The 26491-nt window shown below is 38.7% G+C and overlaps 1 protein-coding gene across 2 annotated transcripts; it reads right to left on the bottom strand.

Moving 5' to 3' along the window:
• Positions 1 to 2126: 2126 nt before the first annotated feature.
• shkbp1 (SH3KBP1 binding protein 1) lies at positions 2127 to 26375 on the bottom strand. 2 transcript variants are annotated; one of them, XM_053623386.1, is made up of 18 exons: positions 25655 to 26375; positions 25187 to 25240; positions 25033 to 25078; positions 24874 to 24947; positions 24663 to 24721; positions 22234 to 22314; positions 21920 to 22090; positions 21357 to 21447; positions 17725 to 17915; positions 16761 to 16876; positions 13536 to 13623; positions 12468 to 12584; positions 11794 to 11985; positions 10906 to 11061; positions 10075 to 10171; positions 8038 to 8222; positions 4618 to 4744; positions 2127 to 3653 (listed from the first exon to the last, which is right to left on the bottom strand). In XM_053623386.1, exons 1-18 carry the CDS (start codon positions 25702 to 25704, stop codon positions 3134 to 3136), a joined length of 2415 nt encoding a protein of 804 aa, XP_053479361.1. In that variant the 5' UTR covers positions 25705 to 26375; the 3' UTR covers positions 2127 to 3133. The 2 variants fall into 2 exon arrangements, with proteins under 2 accessions (XP_053479361.1, XP_053479362.1); XM_053623387.1 differs by having other exon boundaries at positions 11794 to 11964; positions 25655 to 26374.
• Positions 26376 to 26491: the final 116 nt, after the last annotated feature.

The following is a 26491-nucleotide window of genomic DNA, read 5'->3' as shown; positions in this document are numbered from 1 at the left end:
AATTAGGCACATTTTAAAACCATAATAGGTGCACTTTAATATCTCAAAAACCGAAGCAGCACAAACGGAGCACAAACGATTGATACTATTTTGTCGACGTCTTGCATTGGGTGGGGGGGCCAACAACTAAATTCTTTATTATTGTAACAGGTGTCTGTGATGACTCATCAAGCTGGCATACGAGACTTACTGCGCATGCGTATTTCACTTTAGCCTCTCGTTTCAGACACTTAGCAGAACGCCCATAATTTCATGCTACCTCGGCATGTTATTATTAATTTTTTCTGCCTGACGGTTTGTGTTAACTTGTTTTATCATCGGTTTTGTATATTAAATACAACATTTATATTAGCCTATATAATTATGCAATTGATATACAGTATAATGTCAATATTCATTTAAACATGCACACGAGGTGAGGTGTAGAAAAATTAATAAAACTAGTACATATACAAAGTTTCACTAATTGCTTCTTTTTTCCCCTTTTTTTTTTCTTTTTCTTTTTTAGCTATTGTCCACAAAATATGCAAAACTAGAGTTGATTTTTACGGACATGCAGAGAAACACTTGTCTATAACACAGTGGTTCTCAAACTGGGGGCCACCAGATGGCGCCAGAGGGCCGCATATAAACTCTAAAACATTATTTAAAAAAATACAGAATAATAATAATTTTACCTGTATGTAAGTCAGGATTGTCAACCTTTGAACTATGATGCACATAAAAATGAGAAATATTAATAAATTAAATCAGTTATACATAGCACACTAAGACGCACACCAAACAGAGACATCTGTTGATATACTAGTGTACAGTACTGTTAGCCACACGCTGATAAAACCTAAGACTATTTAAAATGGAAAAGTTTTTAGATAGAGGACATAGTCTTTTATCTGAGGAAGTTAATACAGAAGAGCCTAGCTTGAAAAAATAACGATATTTCACGACTCTTGGGGGCCACAAAGGGATGCATCCTACACAAGGGAGGCCTCGCACAGAACCGTTTGAGAAGCACTGCTATAACATACCAAGCATGTGCTTGTGACTGGATTGAAGGTGCCATGCAGAACAACCTTACATTAATCCTCTATTTGTAAAATTTTACATTTTAATAGCTACAGTACATCTATATGGTGGATGTATGAAAGAAAGTCAGAGTGGATGTGTTTACCTATCAGGCTAATCACGTTTCTTATGTATTCAGTTATGAGTACCTTCTAAAATAGTGCTTGAAGTGTGGAAAAAAACCTGCCAGTACTCCCCTTATTCACATGTTGGCATGTGTATTGGCTAATCATTAAGTATTACATTCTGAATTTCTACAGTGGATAAAAGATACTAGGGGATATCTAGTGTTCACAACAAATTTATTTATTCAAAGGGACAACCATTTGCCAAACTATTAATTTTATAATATGGAATAATAATATATAATTTAATAATATAATATCTATATTTTACTGGAATAATGTAATAATATAATAATGCAATATCTGTGATAAATCTGTTCTCCATTGAAAGGAGAAATATTGCCATCTCCTATATCTCAATACTCAAATTGATGCTTCCTCGTTTCCTTGCTCCTCCGTCCTCCAGCCCGTGACCAGGAAATCGATCGACGTCAACCATCTTGAAGGACATATCAATTCTCTAATTGCACCATGAGGAGGTGAGCAATGAGGAGTGAGGAAGCTTCCAGGGAGAAAACCGGAAGGCACTCGACCCTCCCCAACTAAAACTACATGCGCGGTAGCCTACATATCAACTATATGTGAATGCAGGATAAATGAGGTGATCATCCATATGTGAAAAGGGGAATTGTGCACAGTCTGCATATTTTGAGAACAAAATGTGCTATAATGTACATGATAACAGTGACTAACTTGTTTCACAGATTTTCCACAATATTAACTGTAACTACAAATGGATTAAAAGTATCACGCGATGTTCTTTCATATAAAAAAAATTGCAAGCACTGTCAAACTGCTGTGGTATAAGAGGAATAAAACACTTCAGGATGTTTCCTATAACAGAATGCCCTGTCGTGTTTTAATCCTCCCTGAAATATTGATTACAAGCATTTCTGTTCCATGACACATGCAACGAGAAAACACTTCAGAAAGGTGTTTGCTATACAATATTTATTTGAATTTGTTGTGACTTGAATTGTAATATATAAATATTTATACACTATGGATACTTATGCATATATGGATAACCTTAATACATATTAATCCCTTCAATTACCAAGACATGCCTATAGGTCCAGACAGACTTACAATGTGCAGGATCATAACTACATAACTCTCCTCTTAGCTTTACTGGAATTACTAAATAATTGATGGCAGTTCCTTTATAATGTACTTTAAGATGAATTACAGAATAATAAGCCAGGAATTTAAGGGGTTACACACTATTCAACATGATAGAAAAAAAAAGACTACAAAACTTTCCATGTTATCATGGCAGTGATGAAATATCTATTAAAAACACCACAAGCTTACACCTGTGACCAAAAAATAAAAATAAAAAATCGTGTATACATATTCGGAAAAGCATTCATAATGTCCTAGGGCCTTAGTTACTAATTTTATACTTTTTAAACATCATACAGTGAGATCACAAACCATGATAAAAATGTTAGGCAATGATTAAGATATGAACGTATATCGGCACATGACCAGCTGAAGTCTAGAAAAATCTGAGTGAAGATTAACATGCATCAGTTAACATATCATCATTCCATATTTTGTAACATTATACAAGTGTAGCTTTGCATTAAATTTACAAAGCAGTAATACCCTGAAAATGTATGCCTGAGGAGCACACAGAGCTCTTGTGCAGTTTTCAAATACCAGGTACAACAGATTGATCAAAACCAAATCATCTCTCTCTCACACACACACAGCCCTGGAAGACACTCTTAAAAGAAAAGATAAATAAATCATAAACAATTAAATAAGCAGAAAAACATGAAGAAAAAGAAAGAAAACAAAACTAGAGAAAGAAAATAAGAAATACAAACTTGATATACCTCTTCATTCACAATAATTCACCTGAACAGCAGGTGCATGGCTGAGGGAGTGTGTCCACTTACATGTCAATTAAGCAGTAGTATTTGTATATCAGCCAGTTAGAAGCTGGTCTCGTTCATATGTGGTTTAGGACTGGTGGGTGGTGCGGAAGAGGGGCTTTCTGGTTTAGGCCCTGCTTCAGTGGATACAGCTTCACCTACAGGCAACGTGTTTCCTCGTCGAGGAGATGTGGGTGTCTGTGATCTGATCGGGCTCAAATTTGAAGAGGCGTGGCTTGAGACAGAGGGGGCAGGCCACCTGGATGCCGACGATGATAAATGTGGTCTGAGGCCAAGACGAGCTTCTGTTCCTGCAATGTCTGAGCTTTTGGCTCGTTCCTGACATCGTTCAACAAAACTGCCTCTCCGAGGGGCAAAAAGACCATCTCTGTCTCTCTCTCTGTCCTGGTGTCGCTCTCTCTCGCGTTCACTCATGCTGCTGCTCAAAGAGCTCATGCTGAGGCCAAGATGAGGAGGAGTATCACGCGCTCTTATAAACGCTTGCTGAGGTCGTGGAAGAGTGACGCCACGGATGCCAGATGCACCGACACGTGCACTCTCGCTCAACTGGGACTGCAGACTACAGGAAAGCAGAGAGAGAACCAGAATTTCAACAGCGTATTTAGCTGAAAAAAAAATCTCTCACCTCATCATGTCCACCCACCCACCATAATAAAAAAAGAAAGAAAGAAAAGGAAGAGGATGTGAAGGAAATTAAACAATGAAAGGAAGGAAAGCTGCCAGAAAGAACAAAAGAAGGAAGAGAAGTAAGAAAACAAAAATTAAGGACAAGAAAACAAACAAAAAAAAATAAGAGAGGGAAGGAAAGAACGAAGGAAGCAAGGAATTTTTAAAAAATAAAGAAAACTAGGAAATTAATAAAAAAAAATTATTAAATGAATAAAAATAAATAAATTATTTGAAGCAAAATTACAGAGAAACCAGGAACTTTTTATCTAGTCAAATTAGACCTGCAGGGCCCTCTGGTGGGATTTCTTGTCTGACCAATCAGTAATGAGCTTTTAATCATTTGATTTATTTATTTTTATTTCAGGAAGCTCATTTATCAACATGTGCACAGAATAATTCTAAATGTGTGTGTGTGTAGAAGAGTTTCCTAAAACGTTCCTGCCAGTAGCAGTTTACACTGGGAGCTCTCTTTATGTAATAAATAGATAAATAAGTAAATAATGTATGAAACTATATGCACATGAATAAACACATCAACTCCACGTCCTCATATGGTGAGACACAACCAATGTTAACAGCTTATTAGGCAAAGTGACTTTATACCCTGTTAAAGTAGTGGGTGTTGGTAGCTGAAGCACCTCATAAGCTACTCATGAACATGGAAGAAAAAGTCTAATCCAACTTGGAAAGCAGTTTCTCTTTAATAAAATCTAATGACTATCACTAGACGCGATGCAAGTTAGCTAATATGGTAAATAGTTAGAGCTATCTAGTTAAGTACTAGCTCTTTTGGAGTTAGCTAGTGAAGAGTTTTGTGTGTGTGTGTGTGTGTGTGTGTCTGTGTGTATACGTACCTGCAGGTAGAGTTGCGAGAAGAGTGTGTGAGTGATACTGCAGGACTCATGTCTGGTGTTCTGGTCAGTGCCAAGTCACACTGATCCAACAACTCCAATAGCTCTTCCTCAGTAGGGCCTCCTAGTGCTACACACACACACACACAAGTTAAAATATTTTTTATTAAAGTTTGGAACTATTGCTTTGATATGCACTAATGCAATTTTGATACATTTTAATTTCTTTTCATTCCTTTGTCCATTTGTTCAATACTTTCTTCTTCCCTTCTTCCTTCTGCTCCACAACTTACACACAGTTAATCTAATAGAATTTCAAAATATGCAGTTGTGTCCAAAAGTTTGCATACCCCTTGCAGAATCTGCTAAATCTTAATACTGTTAAGATGATAAGAGGTATCATAAAAATCCCATGTTGTTTTTTATTTAGTTCTGTCTTGAATAAGCAATTTCACATAACAGATGTTTACATATAGTCCACAAGACAAGATAATAGCTGAATTTATAAAAATTACCCCGTTCAAAAGTTTACATACCCTTGATTCTTAATACTGTGTGGTGTTACCTGGATGATCCACGACTGTTTTTATGTTTTGTGAGAGTTGTTCATGAGTCCCTTATTTATCCTGAGCACTTAAACTGCCCACTGTTCTTCAGAAAAATCCTCCAGGTCCTACACATTCTTTGCTTTTCCAGCATATTCTGCATATTTGACCCCTTTCCAACAGTGGCTATATGATGTTGAGATCCATCTTTTCACACTGAGGACAACTGAGGGACTTGTACACAACTATTACATAAGGTACAAACAGTCACTGATGCTCAAGAAAGCAACACGATACATTAAGAGCCAGGGGGGTGTAAACTTTTGAACAGGATGATCAGTGTAAATTGTTATTTTGTTTAAAGATCTTTTTTTTTTTTTTCCATTTAGTACTTCAGACACTAAATAAGATAGTTACATGTCTCCCAGAAGACAAAATACTAACAATTTACACCGATCATCCTGTTCAAAAGTTTACACCCCCCTGGCTCTTAATGTATCGTGTTGCCTTCTTGAGCATCAGTGACTGTTTGCACCTTATGTAATAGTTGTGTACGAGTCCCTCAGTGTGAAAACATGGTTCTGAACATCATATAGCTGTTGGAAAGGGCTCAAATATGCAGAAGATGCGGCAAAATCAAAGAATGTGCAGGACCTGGAGGATTCTTCTGAAGAACAGTGCTAAGGATAAACAAGGAATTCATGAACAGCTATCACAAAACAAAAAAAACAGTCATGGATCATCCAGGTAACGACACACGGTATTAAGAATCAAGGGTATGTAAACTTTTGAATGGGGTAATTTTTTATAAATTCAGCTATTATCTTGTCTTGTGGACTATATGTAAACATCTGTTATGTGAAATAGCTTAATCAGGACAGGACTAAATAAAAAACGAGATTTTTATGATCCCTCTTATTTTGTTAACAGTACTAAGATTTAGCAGATTCTACAAGGGCTATGCAAACATTTGGGTACAACATATATATAGACACACACACACACACACACACACACACACACACACACACACACACACAAAATATCTCACAAAAGTGAGTACACCCTTCAAATTTTTGTAAATATTTGATTATATCTTTTCATGTGACAACACTGAAGAAATGACACTTTGCTAGAATGTAAAGTAGTGAGTGTACAGCTTGTGTAACAGTGTAAATTTGCTGTCCCCTCAAAATAACAACACACAACCATTAATGTCTAAACCACTGGCAACAAAAGTGAGTACACCCCTAAGTGGAAATGTCCAAATTGGACCCAATTAGCCATTTTCTCTCCCCGGTGTCATGTGACTTGTTAGTGTTACAAGGTCTCAGCTGTGAATGGGGAGCAGGTGTGTTAAATTTGGCATCATCGCTCTCACACTCCCTCATACTGGTCACTGGAAGTTCTACATGGCACCTCATGGCAAAGAACTCTCTGAGGATCTGAAAAAAAGAATTGTTACTCTACATAAAGATGGCCTAGGCTATAAGAAGATTGCCAAGACCCTGACACTGAGCTGCAGCACAGTGGCCAAGACCATACAGCAGTTTAACAGGACAGGTTCCACTCAGAACAGGCCTCACCATGGTCGACCAAAGAAATTGAGTGCACGTGCTCAGCGTCATATCCAGAGGTTGTCTTTGGGAAATAGACGTATGAGTGCTGCCAGCATTGCTGCAGAGGCTGAAGGGGTGGGGGTCAGCCTGTCAGTGCTCAGACCATACGCCGCACACTGAATCACATTGGTCTACATGGCTGTCGTCCCAGAAGGAAGCCTCTTCTAAAGATGATGCACAAGAAAGCCAACAAACAATTTGCTGAAGACAAGCAGACTAAGGACATGGATTACTGGAACCATGTCCTGTGGTCTGATGAGACCAAGATAAACTTATTTGGATCATATGGTGTCAAGCGTGTGTGGCGGCACCCAGGTGAAGAGTACAAAAACAAGTGTGTCTTGCCTACAGTCAAGCATGGTGGTGGGAGTGTCATGGTCTGGGGCTGCATGAGTGCTGCCGGCACTGGGGAGCTACAGTTCATTGAGGGAACCATGAATGCCAACATGTACCGTGACATACTGAAGCAGAGCGTGATCAGTATGCAGTATTCCAGCATGATAACGACCTCAAACACACCTCCAAGACGACCACTGCCTTACTAAAGAAGCTGAGGGTGAAGGTAATGGACTGGCCAAGCATGTCTCCAGACCTAAACCCTATTGAGCATCTGTGGGGCATCCTCAAACGGAAGGTGGAGGAGCACAAGGTCTCTAACATCCACCAGCTCCATGATGTCGTCATGGAGGAGTGGAAGAGGACTCCAGCAGCAATCTGTGAAGCTCTGGTGAACTCCATGCCCAAGAGGGTTAAGGCAGTGCTGCAAAATAATGGTGACAACACAAAATATTGACACTTTGGGCCCAATTTGGACATTTTCACTTAGGGGTGTACTCACTTTTGTTGCCAGCGGTTTAGACATTAATGGCTGTGTGTTGAGTTATTTTGAGGGGACAGCAAATTTACACTGTTACACAAGCTGTACACTCACTACTTTACATTGTAGCAAAGTGTCATTTCTTCAGTGTTGTCACATGAAAAGATATAATCAAATATTTACAAAAATGTGAGGGGTGTACTAATTTTTGTGAGATACTCTGTGTGTGTGTGTGTGTGTGTGTGTGTATATATATATATATATATATATATATATATATATATATATATATATATATATATATATATATATATATATATATATATATTTACAATGCAACTTTTTTTGAATACCATAATCTTTCTTTCATTCCACAATCATCCCCTTGAAGGCATAAAGTTTTCTTCAGGAAGTACACATCTAAAGAATTAAATTCACATGCCTTTTATGTCCACCTTGGCTGCGATCTCCATGGCTGTTGTCAGGTCCCACATCTGAATGCTGCCGTTGCCATGGCCACTGAACAGGAAGCGGCGTGGCCGTGACCCAATGCGGCTTGACCCCTCACACTCGTGAACCATGAATGCTGTGATTGAGGTCCCATCCACAGAGCGCACCTCACACACCCTGTGCGTACGTGCGCGCACACACACACACACACACACAAAATTGTTGATTTGATCGTTCTATTCCCCAATGGTTTTTAATTGTATTAATATTATCATCCCCCCATCCATTTTCTGTGACTATTCAAGCCCACATACAATCATGTGAAAAATAAGTACACCCCATGGAAATTGTTGGCTTTTTTGACATATTTGGACAAGTAAACGTTTGATCATCTTTGAAACAGTACCTATTAATAAAGTTGATGTGCTTGAACAAAACCACAAAGAAAATTAGCTTTTTCAGTCATTTATTCAACAGAAATATCAATAGCTGTCATTCTTCTGTGGAAAAAGTAAGTATACCCTTGGCCTCAGAAGCTAGTACTGCCCCCTTTAGTAGAAATAACTTCTTGTAGGCATTTTGCATAATTGTCCACCAGGCTTGCTGGAATTTTTGACCACTCTTCCATGCATTATTCTTTCAGCTGCAAGATGTTTGAGGGTTTTCTTGCATGTACTGGCCATTTCACATCCCCCCCCAACATTTCAATGGGATTCAAAACCGAGCTTTGATTAGGCCATTCCATAACCCTCCATTTCTTCTTTTTGAGCCATTCCTTGGTGGATCTGCTAGTGCGCTTAGGATCATTATCCTGTTGAAAGGTCCACTTTCGGTTCAACTTCAACATTCTGACAGATGACCTCACATTATCTTCAAACACTCTTTGATATGATGCAGAATTCATAGTTGAATCAATGAATGCAAGCTGTCCAGTCTGTGAAGCAGTAAAGCAACCCCAAACCATAACATTTCCACCACCGTGCTTCACAGTTGGTATGAGGTGCTTCTCCTGAAAAGCTGTCTTTGGTCTGCACCAAACATGTCTGCTGTTACTGTGGCCAAACAACTCTATCTTTGATTCGTCTGTCCAGAGCACATTATTCCAAAAGGCCTGGTCTTTGTCTATATGCTCAATGCTCAACTGTTGTCTTGCCAAGGCTTTTTCCTGGCACACCTCACGTGCAGGTCAAATTTGTGCAATCTCTTTCTGATTGTAGAAGCATGCACTTTCACACCAACAGTTGCAAGACTTACTAGCAGATCCTGTGATTAAATTTTGGGGTTCTTGGAGACTCCTTTTTGCATCAGAAGGTCTGCTCTTGGGCTGAATTTGTGTTTGAAATCTTCGCCACTTGTTGATGATTTCCCTTACAGTGGAATAATGTATTTCAAATAATTTGGAGATCTTTTTAAATCCCTGACCAGACTCAAAGGCATCCACAACCTTTTTTCTGAAGGCCATAGAGAACTCTTTAGATCTTGGCAAGATGACACCACACACCTTAATAAGAAAGGGAACACCAGACACTAGATATGAGAGGGGTTTAAATAAGACAGATTCCACCTGCACTCCCGAAGCAGGTTCTAATCACTGGCACCCAATCATGAACACCTGATTCTAATTTTATGGAGTTGAAGGTGTGATAAATGTAGGGATGTACTTACTTTTTCCATGTGACTGATCTGATTTTTGTTCATTTAAATTGTGAAAATTACTACAAAATGCACATTTTATGTGCCATTTGATAGAGTGTATCCCCTTTATTAATAGGCACTGTTTCAAAGAGGGTCAAATGTTCGCGTGTCCAAATGTAAAAAAAAAATAATAATAATTCCATTTGGTGTTCTTATGTTTTTCACATGACTACATTTCACATTTTCTACACAATTTTTTCAAAGAGAACTTGTGAATTTTTATGTCCTCATATTCTCCCTTTCTGTTCTTCTTTCTCTATTCTCTTTCCTCTTTCCAATTCAAATCGAAAAAATATGGATGGAAACTTTTCAATGGATGGATGGTCTTTTCTACCTTTTGCCATTAGAGGAGAGTCGTACATAGAGTTTATCAGTGTCAGGAACTACGCGCTGAATAAACACCTGCTGCTCATCTCTCTCTCCATATGGACCTGAGAAACAGGAGTAGGAAAAATCTCCACTCAGAGGCTTAGCAATGGACACCAATGTTAAAGGAGCAGTGTAAACAATTCTTTCCTTACTCCAAACATCAAGACATTTTTTATGCCTGAAGTCTTTGTATTTAGTTTGTCACTGAAGATATTATGCTAATGAAACTAACATATTAGGGACCTACTAGCTAATGATTTGGCATTGTGTAAACCATCTAAATCCTCATAGTGCTGCATCAAGTTGTTCAGTATCTCATATAGACTTGCTTGTGGTTTCCGATACTATTTGACACTGATGTTCATAAAAATAAACTAAAGGAATTTGGAAAGCTAAGAAAGTAGTACTGTGAAGTCAAAAATTGCTTTCTTTCTCAGCAAATAATTTGGTATAACCCTGCACAAATATCAGACCACATAGGAGGTGTGGCTTTCATATCTCTAAAATTTTAAGACAAAATTGCACATCAGAAGTGATTCACAATCTAGTTATAATGTAAATATCATAACACAGAGACACATTTTGGAGTTTTGTAACATAATTTGAATCTTTTTTTTTTCTGTTTATGAACAAATGTTACTAATGATTCATTGTGCATGCGTTTGCACAATGATATATTGGGGGCTCTGTTCGTCCTTAACTAATTACCTATATTAGACAGACATGTCTTCGGTGATCGACTACTTTTGAGGTAAGGGCAATATAGGGTACCTTTTGGTTTTGCGGGGCTGCTTACCAATCTCAGTGCCAGCACTGCAGCCTGCATGTCCATCAATGTCATCCAGTGAGAGGATTTTAAATGAGCTGAGGGGGGTGGAGCCCGGTTGGGTGGAGATCATTCCTCTGAACCGTGTTACAGTCCAGGTACGCACATGGTTATTATCTGCACACACTACAAACGCACAAACACACATTCAATATACCCTTGTACATATATACAGGTGTGTAGTTTAAAATGTATGTGTTTTAATAAACGCTACAGTTAGAACTAATGCAGAAGATTTAACCATGCACAGTTTCCACAAAGTGTCTGAGCGTTTTGAACGTGTGAGGCTGTTGAAGATACAAGTGCACATGAGTATTGACAAATACAGTTACTGGTACTTGTTTCGTAAATAAATAAATAAACAAACAAATAATACATTTGCTTTGGTGAGAGTTTGTGTCTGTGGCTGAAACACGGTTTGGACTGAATACTGGCGTGACCTAATCATTTCTAGACGTGATAAGGAAAACATGTTGTTTAAATTGTTCTGCTTTTGAAGAGTGTTGTAATGAAAATAAATACAGCTGGAATACTGTGTAATGATAAATATGTCAGTTTATAGAAGATTAACAGCTTTATTATATCGATCAGAACTAGCAACTGCCGATGCCTCATCTGGCCAATCCGAATCAAGTTGTAAACAGCGTCCCCATGTAATACTAAAAGAATACCTGGGTATGTGTGCATTCTGTTTTGTTTTTAAACCTAACCTCTATCTAGTGCATCTATAGCTTATATGTGATTACCAGAGCAATATCACATCATATCCTATAAACTGATCTAAAAATTTTGTTACACACACAAATTTAATTACACAGAAAGCAAAAGTAAAGCATGTGTGCATGCACGCTTCTGTACCTGAGATGAGGTGTTTTTCTGACAGCATTATTTTGGTAACAGGACTCCGATGAACACTGAACGTCTGAAAGAGTTGTGGCCCCGAGCCCACTGTCTCGGGGTGCTGAACAATCACACGCACAGCTCCTGAGCTGGTGCCATATGCAATCTCAATCCAGTTCCCACTGTCACCTGTAACACACACACCAGCAGCTAAATAACACAAAATTAGGGCTATATATTAGTATAATTAATATAAACAACAAAAACATGACCCTACAATTTCGATATAGTCCTTTTACAAATCGCCTGTCTAAAGTCCCTGAAACCGGTGGAAATCATGAAATGTTTCACCAAATGCTCAAACATTTCCAGCACTGACCCATATACTTCTTTAGTCTTTTTCAGGTGAGAGCCCATGGTATTAGAATTTACTCACAAACAACAGCATCATAAGAAATTTAAGCTTTTCACTGTGCAAGTATAACCACATATTTGTGTTATTATATAGTGAAGTAAGAGCTGATATTAAAGGGTAAACTATACTACACCACACACTTTCAATGCTTGTATCACTGCATCAATATTCATAACCAAGGTCTTGTGTAGGACCTGACTGGAGTGATGTTACTTATGTCAATGTATCTGAGAAAGTAGTGTATATTGCTGCTCTTGTGTGTGTGTGTGTGTCTTACTCGTTTTAGGTGTAAGATAGACGCTAAGTGCTGTGATGGCGTCTTCGCTGGGATCTCGGTACAACTCTGTCACCAGCAAATCGTTATCCTTCATCCTTAATGGAAACTTCTGTACATCTGAGACAAACACAAGCCAATCACACGTATGGAAATTTAGACATATTGTGGACACTTCGAAATATGCACATGGCACAATAAATACATATCACAATAACTAAAACTGTTACTACGCATAAGTATTGAACATTTTTGGCAGTGTCTGTGGTCATAAATCCATCCCGTACAGAGGGAGCAGAAGGACAGTACTTCACTTTGTTTCATTTAGGTTTTTTAATAATTTGAGACACTTGTTCACAATTGACGCGATTATGTAAAGCATTGTATATGAACGCAATCCACAGAGTCTAAGTATTACCAGTGCAGAGGGCCAGAGTGCAAAAAATTTGCAACAAAATGGCAGTTCTGACAAGGTATTGGGGAGATTTTATAAAAAAAAATAAATAAATAAAATAAAAAAAATCATTTACTGATTTCTTTCCCATAAATCTAAATGCAATGTCACTTTAATCACTGCAATACAGCCAGCTGAGCAATCTTTGTGACTGTAGTGCCTGACATCCAGTACCAACCTTTTCAAAGTCACTTAGATCTCCTCCTTATGCCATCTTGATCCAGGTCAACTGAGACTGCTCAGCATATATACACACACAACTCTATATTCTCTCTCATATACATATGAGACACAAAGCAAGACTGGACAATAACTGCTTGTTAATTGCTCGACCATTCAAACATTGATGAATGCTTAATATGTTGGTAACATTATTTGACAGTTTTAAAGCTGGGCTGTTAATACCGACACATGCTTATTGCCCTCTCTTTATCTCCTTTTCTTTTATAGTCAAAGTAACTTCTGGAGGTAATAACAGGTATGGTCATCTAGAGACAACAATAATGAACACAGTGCTGGGAGCATAGTCTGTGTTGTGCTACCGATTAAATAAAATATATGGTCAAGTGAATGGTGGGTGAACGGGATTTTAATATCGAAAAAGAAACAGTACTCACCGATGTAGTAAATGGATCCGTTATTACAGCCAAGGATGAGGAAGGACCCTGCTGTGTCACAACTGTTTATGGGAACCACATCCTGATTCTATAGACATGTGCACACACAATAACAGAAAAGATTTCCATTTATAGAAAAAAAAAAAAATATATATATATATATATATATATATATATATATATATATATATATATGTACACACACACACACACACACACACACACACACACACACACACACACACAGTATCTCAAAGAAGTGAGTACACCCCTCACATTTTTGTAAATATTTGATTATATCTTTTAACGTGACAACACTGAAGAAATGATACTTTGTTGCAATGTAAAATAGTGAGTGTACAGCTTATGTAACTGTAAATTTGCTGTCCCCTCAAAATAAGTTAACACACAGCCATTAATGTCTAAACCTCTGGCAACAAATGTGAGTACACCCCTAAGTGAAAATGTCCAAATTGGGCCCAAAGTGTCAATATTTTGTGTGGCCACCATTATTTTCCAGCACTGGCTTAACCCTCTTGGGCATGGAGTTCACCAGAGCTTCACAGGTTGCCGCTGGAGTCCTCTTCCACTCCTCCATGACGACATCATGGAGCTGGTGGATGTTAGAGACCTTGTGCTCCTCCACCTTCCGTTTGAGGATGCCCCACAGATGCTCAATAGGGTTTAGGTCTCGAGACATGCTTGGCCAGTCCATTACCTTCACCCTCAGCTTCTTTAGCAAGGCAGTGGTCGTCTTGGAGGTGTGTTTGGGGTCATTATCATGCTTCTCCGAAGGGAGCGGATCATGCTCTGCTTCAGTATGTCACAGTACATGTTGGCATTCATGGTTCCCTCAATGAACTGTAGCTCCCCAGTGCCGGCAGCACTCCTGCAGCCCCAGACCATGACACTCCCACCACCATGCTTGACTGTAGGCAAGACACACTTGTCTTTGTACTCCTCACCTGGTTTCTGCCACACACACTTGACACCATCTGAACCAAATAAGTTTATCTTGGTCTCATCAGACCACAGGACTTGGTTCCAGCAATCCATGTCCTTGGTCTGCTTGTCTTCAGCAAACTGTTTGCGGGCTTTCTTGTGCATCATCTTTAGAAGAGGCTTCCTTCTGGGACGACAGCCATGCAGACCAATTTGATGCAGTGTGCGGCGTATGGTCTGAGCACTGACAGGCTGACTCCCCACTCCTTCAACCTCTGCAGCAATGCTGGGAGCACACATATGTCTATTTCCCAAAGACAACCTCTGGATATGACGCGGAGAATGTGCACTCAACTTCTTTGGTTGATCATGGCGAGGCCTGTTTTGATTGGAACCTGTCCTGTTAAACTGCTCTATGGTCTTGGCCACCGTGCTGCAGCTCAGTGTCAGGGTCTTGGCAATCTTCTTATAGCCTAGGCCATCTTTATGTAGAGCAACAATTCTTTTTCAGATCCTCAGAGAGTTCTTTGCCATGAGGTGCCATGTTGAACTTCCAGTGACCAGTATGACGGAGTGATGACACCAAATTTAACACACCTGAGACCTTGTAACACTAACAATTCACATGACCCCGGGGAGGGAAAATGGCTAACTGGGCCCAATTTGGACATTTTCACTTAGGGGCGTACTCACTTTTGTTGCCAGAAGTTTAGACATTAATGGCTGTGTGTTGACTTATTGTGAGGGGACAGCAAATTTACACTGTTACACAAGCTGTACACTCACTACTTTACATTGTAGCAAAGTGTCATTTCTACAGTGTTGTCACATGAAAAGATATAATCAAATATTTACAAAAATGTGAGGGGTGTACTCACTTTTGTGAGATACTGTGTGTGTGTGTATATACATATATATACATATATACATATATATATATATATATACATACATACATGAAATAAATAAAAATCCACAAAGTGCCAACATGCTTTTGAATAAACATTAAATTAACTTGAAACTAAAGTCACATTAAAGCAGCAGTCGCACTGGATGCAAATAAAATTTTTAAAAAAATCAATTTGATAGGTCACCTGCAAAAATGAACGTAGTAAGAGAGGTAATGGAAGCAACAGCAACATATTTGGTTTGCCTTTCACTGGTAATTTCATTCAGCACTTCAGTGCATATGAATGTGAATAGAAATTAAATTAGAATAGAAAATGTTTTCTGAGGATGGAGTTATTAAAGTATTCGGTTTTATTATATTATATTACATTATAAGTCTACTCTGTATTATAAAAAGTGTTATGAAACCAAAAGAAAAAAAAAAGAAAAAACAAAAACAACATGCCCGTCATAGTTAGAGTACTAGTGAGAGATTTACGTAAATGTTAGCAATTAAACAGCTGGCACTGACTAAGTTTACATGGAAAGCAATAATCTAATTATTGACCTTATTCTGAATAAGACAATATTGTGATTAAGGTGTTTACATGAGTCGCTTTTAGAATATTCCTTTCATGTTCCCATTTTACATGTTATAGAACATAGATCGATTAACGGCACACATCATTACGTCACCACACCACACCGTCTGACGTTCCCTCCAGAATTTCATGTATCGACATACAGTTCGTCTTCGTTATGGTACCATATATAGTTTTGGGTGTTTCACTTTTAATTTTACGAAAGATTCAAGTGCAGTTAATTATTTATCACGCTATACATGCAAATAGACGACTGCTGGAAGCCATGGGCTGCATCCCAAACTGCATACTTAACTACTATATAGCAGCTGAGATACATGTATTTCACCTACTATATAGCAGGTAAGTATGTGGTTTCAGACACAGCCTCGCTCTCTTGTTGCCATCAAATGGTTGAGCACTGCCATGCGTGTATGTGTCCTGTTGCACAATGTAGTGAAATCTCCCGCACAACTTTAATAGTGTGATTAAGGTGTGTACATGTCTACAATGCACTTCCATAATGCGACTAAAACAGGAGTACTTCACATGTCTTAATTCGATTTGTGTTTACTCCGAGTGTGACTTTAGTCGAATTAAGATAATCAATAATCGCTGTTTACATGCTAGTTTCTTAATCAGAGTATTGTCTTCTGGTTAATATCGGATTATTGTTGTCCATGTAAACGTACTGACTGAAATTGTGTCAAGCCAGAAGAAAGCCAGTTCTAAAACCTCCTGCTAAGGCTTCTTTATTTTCTCCAAAACACAACCACACTACATCTACTGTGATCTAAATCCAGAGCTAACCAACCTGCCAGTGTTTTGTTACAGCGTTCCACACACCCACTTTCCCTGTATGGCTCGTGGCGATGAGCTGATTCCCCACAAAGAACAGAGCCTCCACAGGCACACTTAAGCTAAAGACACCTGGGACAAAAAAGATTACATTAAAAAAGAAAAAAAGAAAAATCAGCAATTAATATTACATTTTATATTATTAGTATTTACTATGTAAATATTTGTAATACTTAATATAGGGGCATTTCACACTCCAGTGCGAATGGAGGTACCTGGGCAAATTTAACTTCCTGATACAGAGAAGAAACTTTTCTGTGGATTAGAATCCATTGGGGTGGTGCATCTAATATTGAACATTACTCCTTACCTAAAAAGCACTTACTAAAGTACTTCATATACATTCATTCGAACACTGAGGAACTCAATGGCATGTAGGACACGTTTATGTATGACGTTCTAAAGAAACATGATGTCCAAAAATAAAGGATGGAATACCGGACACTTTTGACCCAAGGCAGTCAGTGTCTCCATCGTAACAAATGGTGAGAACATCCCTACACAAATTATGAGCAAAAAGCGTTGGGCAGACATTTTAGGTTTTAAAACTGAAGCTGTTCTCACAGGTGAATACTACGAGGTACTGCATGGTGAGCTGTCATTTCCGTTTTGTGCTAAATGGTAATGGTCAATTAGTGGCATTAGTGCATCTTCGTTTTACATCAGAGGTGGGACAGCACTGTTTTAAAAAGCAACAATAATGTCAACTTTTCACAATAACAAAAAACAGTGCCTCAGCCTAAGCCTCCTCCACATCCAGTGCGTTGCTGTGATTTTGTCACATGCTAACGTTAGGACAGTCACTTCTGTTATTTTACACAGATGTCATGGTTCCTGCGGTGAGTTGGGAATGCTAAACAGGAATTCGTACAACTCTGGAATTCTCACTTTAATTCGGAACCATAAGAAGGAAATGTTACCAATCTCATTTCCATTTCCTTCAGGACAGACTGCCCATAATATGATCTCTGTCCCGGACGCCACCGCAACCATCTTGTCATTGTCTCCTAGTGACCCTCCCATGACTTTAGCATTGAGTGCGACTCGATCGATGATCCAGTCCAGTCTGGGGCTCGAAAACACTTGCTGCCACCCTGTCGACTCCTTAACCCTGAAAATGGAGGGAAACAGGGACAAGAGCATTTTTTTTTAATTCAGACTCCCATTTGCAATTATGTTTCATGATGCACATTTCTCATCTCCTGCTGTTATTTATTCTGATGTATCTAATTGTAAAAACAATGCAGCTGGCAGAAAATCTAATGTATACAATATCCTCATTAAGCTGCTCAGCAAAGACATGTCTGATGTCCAGTATAGTTTTGCACTGGAGCTATGCTGGCAATGAATTCTCTCTCACCCAATATTTATCTTGTATTATTATTATTATTATTACTACTACAACAATCTTACATTAATTACTATAAATATTTGCTTAAACCACACCAGATCATCAGTAGGGGTGGGCAATATGACAAAATATTTAGACAGTACGCAACATGCATCAAAATACAGAATATCTGCTTTTAAAAAATATGTATGAAACATTTTTTTTTTAATTTAAAGCTGCAGGATCGAGCTTTTTTGGTTAAAAATGAACAAAAAACAATTATTGAGCAAGTATGTAAAATATCAGCGTTCAAACCGGTCTCCTTACCTTACCCCGATTCGCAACGGTAAGCTTAAAATAATGATTTAAAATTTGCGCTGTCGGGTCAGATTTCACAGGAAATGTCAGTTTGACATCACTTGCGTGGCCTTTGATGGCATTCGCTTTTGCGCGGTTGCGTCACGTACGTGAACAGAAAGAAGAAGACACGGCTACTCTACTGCGTGTGTGGGGGCTGAGGATGGTGGAGTGTTTGTAGGTTTTCTTACAAGAGATACTTAGAATTTAAACTCGTCATCTAGATATCTGCTTTTAATCTGGATAGTTCTAAACGTTGACGTCTGAGCTTTTGTCAAAACCAAGAAGCCTTAACCTGTGGAGAGCCTGCAGTCAAAAAGGGAAAGCGACAGATCTGAATGGATTGAAAACATTTCAGTGGGTCAATAGGTAGCTAGCTAGCATCAGCGCACTTGTTTGCTTGATTCAGCTAGACAGAGCAATTCACCTCTTCTACAAGAAAACCGTATCCGCCACGACCTCCGTGGTCAAGTATTAGCACTAATATACAACCCATACGAATACCTCAAACCATCAGATTCATCCGCGCAGAGGAGCAGTACTGAAGCACGGTCCACGTAAAAAAAAACAAACAAATAATAATAAAAAATTTCAACTCCGCAAGTAACTTGCCGTTTTATGTTTCAAACAAAGATGGCAATAGAGAAGCAAATGTTCAGTACTGCAGTTTTAATATCTTGAAAAAATAATTATTTAAACACTGAAAATGATGCGAAGTTGACAGTTAACAGAATGATAGAGAAGAATGATATAACAGAAAGAATGTAGTGTGAGTCAAGTTATGATGATATCAATATACAGTATCTCTCAAAGGTGAGTACACCCCTCACATTTTTGTAAATATTTGATTATATCTTTTCATCTGACAACACTGAAGAAATGACACTTTGCTACAATGTAAAGTAGTACATGTACAGCTTGTGTAACAGTGTAAATTTGCTGTCCCCTCAAAATAACTCAACACACAGCCATTAATGTCTAAACCACTGGCAACAAAAGTGAGTACACCCATAAGTGAAAATGTCCAAATTGGGCCCAATTAGCCATTTTCCCTCCCAGGTGTCATGTGACTTGTTAGTGTTACAAGGTCTCAGCTGTGAATGGGGAGCAGGTGTGTTAAATTTGGTGTCATCGCTCTCACACTCCCTCATACTGGTCACTGGAAGTTCAACATGGCACCTCATGGCAAAGAACTCTCTGAGGATCTGAAAAAAAGATTTGTTGCTCTACATAAAGATGGCCTAAGCTATAAGAAGATTGCCAAGACCCTGACACTGAGCTGCAGCACAGTGGCCAAGACCATACAGCAGTTTAACAGGACAGGTTCCACTCAGAACAGGCCTCTCCATGGTCGACCAAAGAAGTTGAGTAGACGTGCTCAGCGTCATATCCAGAGGTTGTCTTTGGGAAATAGACGTATGAGTGCTGCCAGCATTGCTGCAGAGGCTGAATGGGTGGGGAGTCAGCCTGTCAGTGCTCAGACCATACGCCGCACACTGCATCAAATTGGTCTGCATGGCTGTCGTCCAAGAAGGAAGCCTCTTCTAAAGATGATGCACAAGAAAGCCTGCAAACAGTTTGCTGAAGACAAGCAGACTAAGGACATGGATTACTGGAACCATGTCCTGTGGTCTGATGAGACCAAGATAAACTTATTTGGATCAGATGGTGTAAAGCGTGTGTGGCGGCACCCAGGTGAGGAGTACAATAACAAGTGTGTCTTGCCTACAGTCAAGCATGGTGGTGGGAGTGTCATGGTCTGGGGATGCATGAGTGCTGCCGGCACTGGGGAGCTACAGTTCATTGAGGGAACCATGAATGCCAACATTTACTGTGACATACTGAAGCAGAGCGTGATCAGTATGCAGTATTCCAGCATGATAACGACCTCAAACACACCTCCAAGACGTCCACTGCCTTGCTAAAGAAGCTGAGGGTGAAGGTGATGGACTGGCCAAGCATGTCTCCAGACCTAAACCCTATTGAGCATCTGTGGGACATCCTCAAACGGAAGGTGGAGGAGCACAAGGTCTCTAACATCCACCAGCTCCGTGATGTCATCATGGAGGAGTGGAAGAGGACTCCAGTGGCAACCTGTGAAGCTCTGGTGAACTCCATGCCCAAGAGGGTTAAGGCAGTGCTGGAAAATAATGGTGGCCACACAAAATATTGACACTTTGGGCCCAATTTGATATTTTCACTTAGGATTGTACTCATTTTTGTTGCCAGTGGTTTAGACATTAATGGCTGTGTGTTGAGTTATTTTGAGGGGACAGCAAATTTACACTGTTACACAAGCTGTACACTCACTACTTTACATTGTAGCAAAGTGTCATTTCTTCAGTGTTGTCACATGAAAAGATATAATCAAATATTTACAAAAATGTGAGGGGTGTACTCACTTTTGTGAGATACTGTATAACAATATCATATTACCCAGCCCTAATCCTTATTATGTCAAACAGACCTGTCCATGTTATTTTGGACACACATATGTCTTGCCTACATCCTATAAAAAAAAAAAAAAAATTCAGCATGCAGATGAACACCATAACATTATGGGCCAGTTATCTAGGAGAACGAGATTTACAAGTGGAAACCTTGGCCTGACAGATTAAGGAAAAGGAGAACATTTTTTGCTGATCAATTTTAAGCTATTTCAGCATCCTTTAATTATGAGGTAATCATCACTGCACAGTTTGTGTTCTGAAACAACAAACAAAACAGTTACAGCAAAACATGTAGAATTGACACCCTTTACTGCAAAGGGACTATAAACCTTGATTAAAAAAAAAAAAAAAAAAAAAACACACAACAACAAAAAAAAACATGGCCAATAATTATTTATTAATTACATACGCTTACCTGTAACACACCACAAACTGTGCGTAAGCCACTGCAATCCAGTTGTGATGGCCACATATGATCCGTACCATTCCTGGATCTGAGCCCTGACCTGATAAAACAAAGGAGAGAAGTTTTGAACTGTGCACGTACCATTTCCCAAACCGCACTCTAGTCACGCTACATTCAACACTCACAAACTCAACAACATCAGTCCTCTATGGACATCAACTCAAGTCAACAAGCGGTTTAGTAAAGATGCAACATAAACACTATCACAAATATCTCACAATCAGTAGTTTACCGTGTACATGTCTTAAATCACATATCCTATTCACTATATAGCTCATACAAACATCACTACAAATGCCTGACTGTTATAAGTCCACGGTACCACATTTTGGGTAATCATGTCCTATATGGAGACATTATAGTGATTCTAGCAGTTTTATTATTAGTCCAGCGAGTATTATCTACTATGCTTTTGGATGAGACTATAAAATAAATTAGTACTAAAACAGCACCCATTATGGTGAATAATTTGTGGCTTGGGGCACGCTTGTATAAAGAAAGAAAGGAAATACCTGAGATTTTCTCTTCTGTAGCAGTAATTTTTGCCAGCATGCCTGTGTTGCCTAGGTTGGGCGGCATTGTGTTGCTGCGTCGGACCGTGGCTCTCTCCGGAGGGACAGCTCGGCCAGCCATGAACTGAGAGCCGGCAACACTGTGTCTGTTCCTGCGCTTCACAGGATACACTGATACACACAAAACACACGGCTGTGGGTTATACGTACACTGAACACTAAAAAGCTATGTGAATGCCTGAGAATTTTCAGCTCCTTTTCTGTTCAATATAAGATACATGCTATACGCGTGGTGGTCTGCGAGTGCAGCTCACCTGGAGGAGGCAGATAGCCATTAAACAGCACTGAGCCACATGATGAGCGATCGAGTTCATTGCACAGCTGCAGTTTACGCACTAGAAACAAAAAAAAAACCCAACAACAATTATTCTGATGAACATTAAAAATGACCAGATTAATTAAAATATTATTAGGCCAATAAAAACGGTCAATATTTCTTGACATCAGAAGAAATCACACCAATAAAGTCTCTTTAAACCTTCGACAAATAAATTTGAGCAACCACCAAGAACTCTGTAGCTACTAGTAGACACTAATTTTACACATAAAGAAGTATGTGTGCAAGTTAGAAGGCTGTGATTTTTTATTTGATTGTTAGTAAGAGATAACGAATGGCTATTTGGCTAACCACTAGGATAGGAATAAAATAAAATAAAAGGTGCTCACAATCAAGTATCGCTTTCCACTGTAATTAAACTTTCTTCCTGTTGGTGCTGCACATGCGTTTGTTACAAAAAAAATTCATTTCTAATTATCAGCTCAGTATTTTAGCCTGTAGCCCTGCTGTAGACGTGCGTGGTCTGGCATGGGTTAAATATTTGACTTTCTGCCACCAAGTTAATCAATGAATACAAATCTCTATTGGATTAATAAACCATGTGATCACAGTGGTAATGCATGTTAATCCTGATCAGACGCTTACTAAACAAGCAAAAGAAAACACATAGAGGAACGCTGTTGTCAGAGTAGTTACCAGTGTGAAACGCATGGTGGAACATTCACACACACATGTAAAACGGGCTACCTGATAGCAGTGATGGGTACTTTCAAAACAGTGCTTCGTGAAGCTTCGAAACCTTTACGAATCTTTCGTTTTGAATCAGTGGTTCGGAGCACATATCAAACTGGCCAAGTCACGTGATCTCAGCAACCGTAGCTTCATTATGTCATTACTGCTTCGACATGTTTTGAAATGTTGATGGTTCGCCACTAGGGGGTGTTTATCTCCAGGTGAACCAATGAACCGGTGTTTAATATATAATTTGAACTGTTCTCTGGTCAGTTTTATAATGTAGATTTATAAAACTGAAATGATTCAACAGTGTTTGTACTGATCTATGGTCAGTCCTCGCCTCAGGACGCCTTGTTAATCATCTGACGTGAAATCCCACCAAATTTTCTGATAAAAATAAAGAAGACATGGCCAGATGTTGTGGGTTATTACCTAGCCAAAAGAGAATTTGGACAGTTTTGCATTTATTAATCTTCATTGTTCATGACCAGAATAACCTATAGTTATTCACAAAGAGGAGCCAACAGGTTACAAAACCAAGCTCATGTAGTTGTCAGACAGATGTTAAAAACTCAACACATGGAAAAAAAAAAAACCCACAAATTTTTTAAATGGCTCTTAGAACGATGTGGACAGGGACACTTCACCCAGGATTCGAACCCAAGGCGGCAGCATGCCTGTCGAGAGCACTATTGGCTGCCCACACACTTCCTCGTTTGACGCAAACGACATGTAGGTTATAATTTGTCGACGCTTGTCTGAATCGTTGTCAAGGTTGTTTCGGCTCAACACCTGCAAGTGACCACTAGATGTCACAGTGGAGACGGTTGTCAGATTGTTTCAAAGCCTTTACATAATATGGCACATTTGCTTCAACTGTTTCAGTGTTCCACTACCTTATAGTCCATACCTGTAACCTAAGACATTTAATGGAGGCATGTTATCGAAAATGTGTTATCTCGCTTTTGCCCCACAAGTTTAATATCAGACTGCCAGCTCACAGCCGTATGAAAGTACCTTTTTTTTTTTTTAAATCTCAATGAGACTTTTTTAATCGTTCTCTCTAATATGTACACTACAACAACTCTCTAAAACAAATTATTTCTGCATGCATATTTTCCTTTTTCGGATTTTCCTCACTGACTTCATATGGATGATGAATACAACGAACAGCACAGTGATTTCGGTTGCCAAATACTGCTGCCTCAAACGGTCAACCAGGTATTTAAATCCCTGTGCAAATCCCAAGCACCAGCAATAATTTCCACACTGGTCGAGTCTTAATACGGAAGAAATTCTTTTTCATGACTGCAAGAACAAGCTCGATTGCTGGATGTGTGAAAAATCCCCATATGGAACTGAAATTTCTAGATCTCCTTTTCAGACACTGCTCCTTTTTTTCCTCTTCTTCTGAGAACACGTTTGAATCACACTTTGTTGATATCTTTCCCTTATTCAAACCCATTTTTATCCCAAATTAGTTTCCAATCTCTATTCGATGTCTGGGATCTGAATCAGTGATGACAGGGCTAATGCTTAGACCACTGAACCACACATTAATAGGATTTTTTTTTTTTTTTAGGAAATAATACTAGCCTGGTAATGTTGGAAAAAATATCGTTTGACAAATCTGTTAAGCAGTGTACCATAAAGTATTCATAATATTCTTACCTAATGGAGTGATTCCATAGAACTCAGCTTCATGCATCAGTAAATTCACATCGGTAGACCTGTAAAAGATGATTTAAAAATACATGCACACAGTTGACATGCATGTGCAGGACAAAGCCTTAAAAAGACTGATGCTCTAACGTCAGAGCACAAAGTAGACGAGACAGTTGACAAGAGTGCCAAATTCATTGCGGTTAGTGTGCAAAATCACCTGGGGTGCAGTTCTTTAGTGCGCAGGAAGTTCAGAATAGGAGCAAAAAGTGAAGGATCACGATCTATGAAAATCTAGAACCAAGAAATATTACAATAACGTTAAACCTACACACTACTTTCAATAGCTTATTCGAGGGAGGGAAAGCAAACAACATACCGCTCCTGTTTCATCTTTTAAGGTTGATATCCGGCCACTCAAGAGGCTAACGAAGAAGAAGAAAACAAGGCTTTGTTATATTTACTTCAATCAGCTCAATCATTTTTAAACATGTTTTTTAATATTCTTTATTCAATAGTGTAATTAGACCAACCTTGAGAAAAAGGAGTCAGGTACCCATGTCAAAGTCTGCCTGGAGGTACTGAACCTGAAATGACTTCTAGTTTATTAATCAAGACCCAGATATAAAGAACCTAATAAGATTCTTGTGCCACACACATAAATACATACATTATATATATATATAAATATATATACACACACATTTTATATATGTACACACACACACACACACTTACATATATGTGTGTGTGTATGTGTGTGTATATATATATATATATATAGAGAGAGAGAGAGAGAGAGAGAGAGAGAGAGAGAGAGAGAGAACCTTGTTACTAGCTGAAGAGTTAAACATGCTTACGCTTAAACAAAAGAAAGCTCTTTATACTTTTTATAGGAACAGTGAAACACGAGGTAATAAAAGTCGCAACATAAGGAATTTAAGTAATAAATGTCATTTAAGAGAGGACAATCAGAAAGTTTGCAGGTTTGGCTAACTTGCCTCTTTCCTCCGACGTTTAAATGAATAATATCTCCAGCCACTCGTGCCATGACAGCATCCAGTTCAGACGAAGCGCATATTTTAAACAGTGCCTTATCGATTAACGCTTCTCCATAGCATACAATCAAATACAAAAAAAAAAAAAAGATTAACTATCTGAATATGCAGCCATCTCTCAAACACCTCAAGATACAACTTCCGGTTTTATTTTACACTTCCGCCTCCCTTTGTGCCCTTTTGTTCAACACTGACCCCCATGGTCATTTATTGAAACAACAGGCAAATAGTCATAACCTGCAGAAATGTTTGTTTCCTGCTCTCACTGATCTAATCTGATACAATCCAGCTAGTATCCAAGCAGATATCAGGGATTGTTTATAAAAATAAATAATAATACAAAAAAATCCCGCAACGCACCATAAAAAGTATTATTATAAAAGGGAAATAATGTGGCACATATTCTTGCTTCAATGTGTGGACAGCATTGGGCTTCTGCCAAATGTAGCACATGTGCCAAGGCCCAAATTAAAATAAAAATTTTGGTCTCATCATATCTGATCTCATTTTTTTTGCATGTTTGCTGAGTCTCCAACATGCCTTTTGGCAAAATCAGAAAGGGATTTCATATTGCCAATCCATCGCATATACACTCACACACCCATTCACACACTACGGACACTTTGGACATTCCAGTCACCCTACCGCAGGGCTCTACAGTAACAATTTCTTTTAGGAGCACTGTGCTCCTAATTACAAAAATTTAGGAGCACAGTCAAAAATTTAGGAGCACGGTTGAAATTTAGTTAGTTTTTTTGTTTTTTAGAGATAGTAACATTA

Source organism: Ictalurus furcatus, chromosome 4 (genome assembly GCF_023375685.1).
Source record: "Ictalurus furcatus strain D&B chromosome 4, Billie_1.0, whole genome shotgun sequence".
Classification (NCBI taxonomy): Eukaryota; Metazoa; Chordata; class Actinopteri; order Siluriformes; family Ictaluridae; genus Ictalurus; species Ictalurus furcatus.
This window is presented reverse-complemented; position numbering and strand designations above follow the sequence as displayed.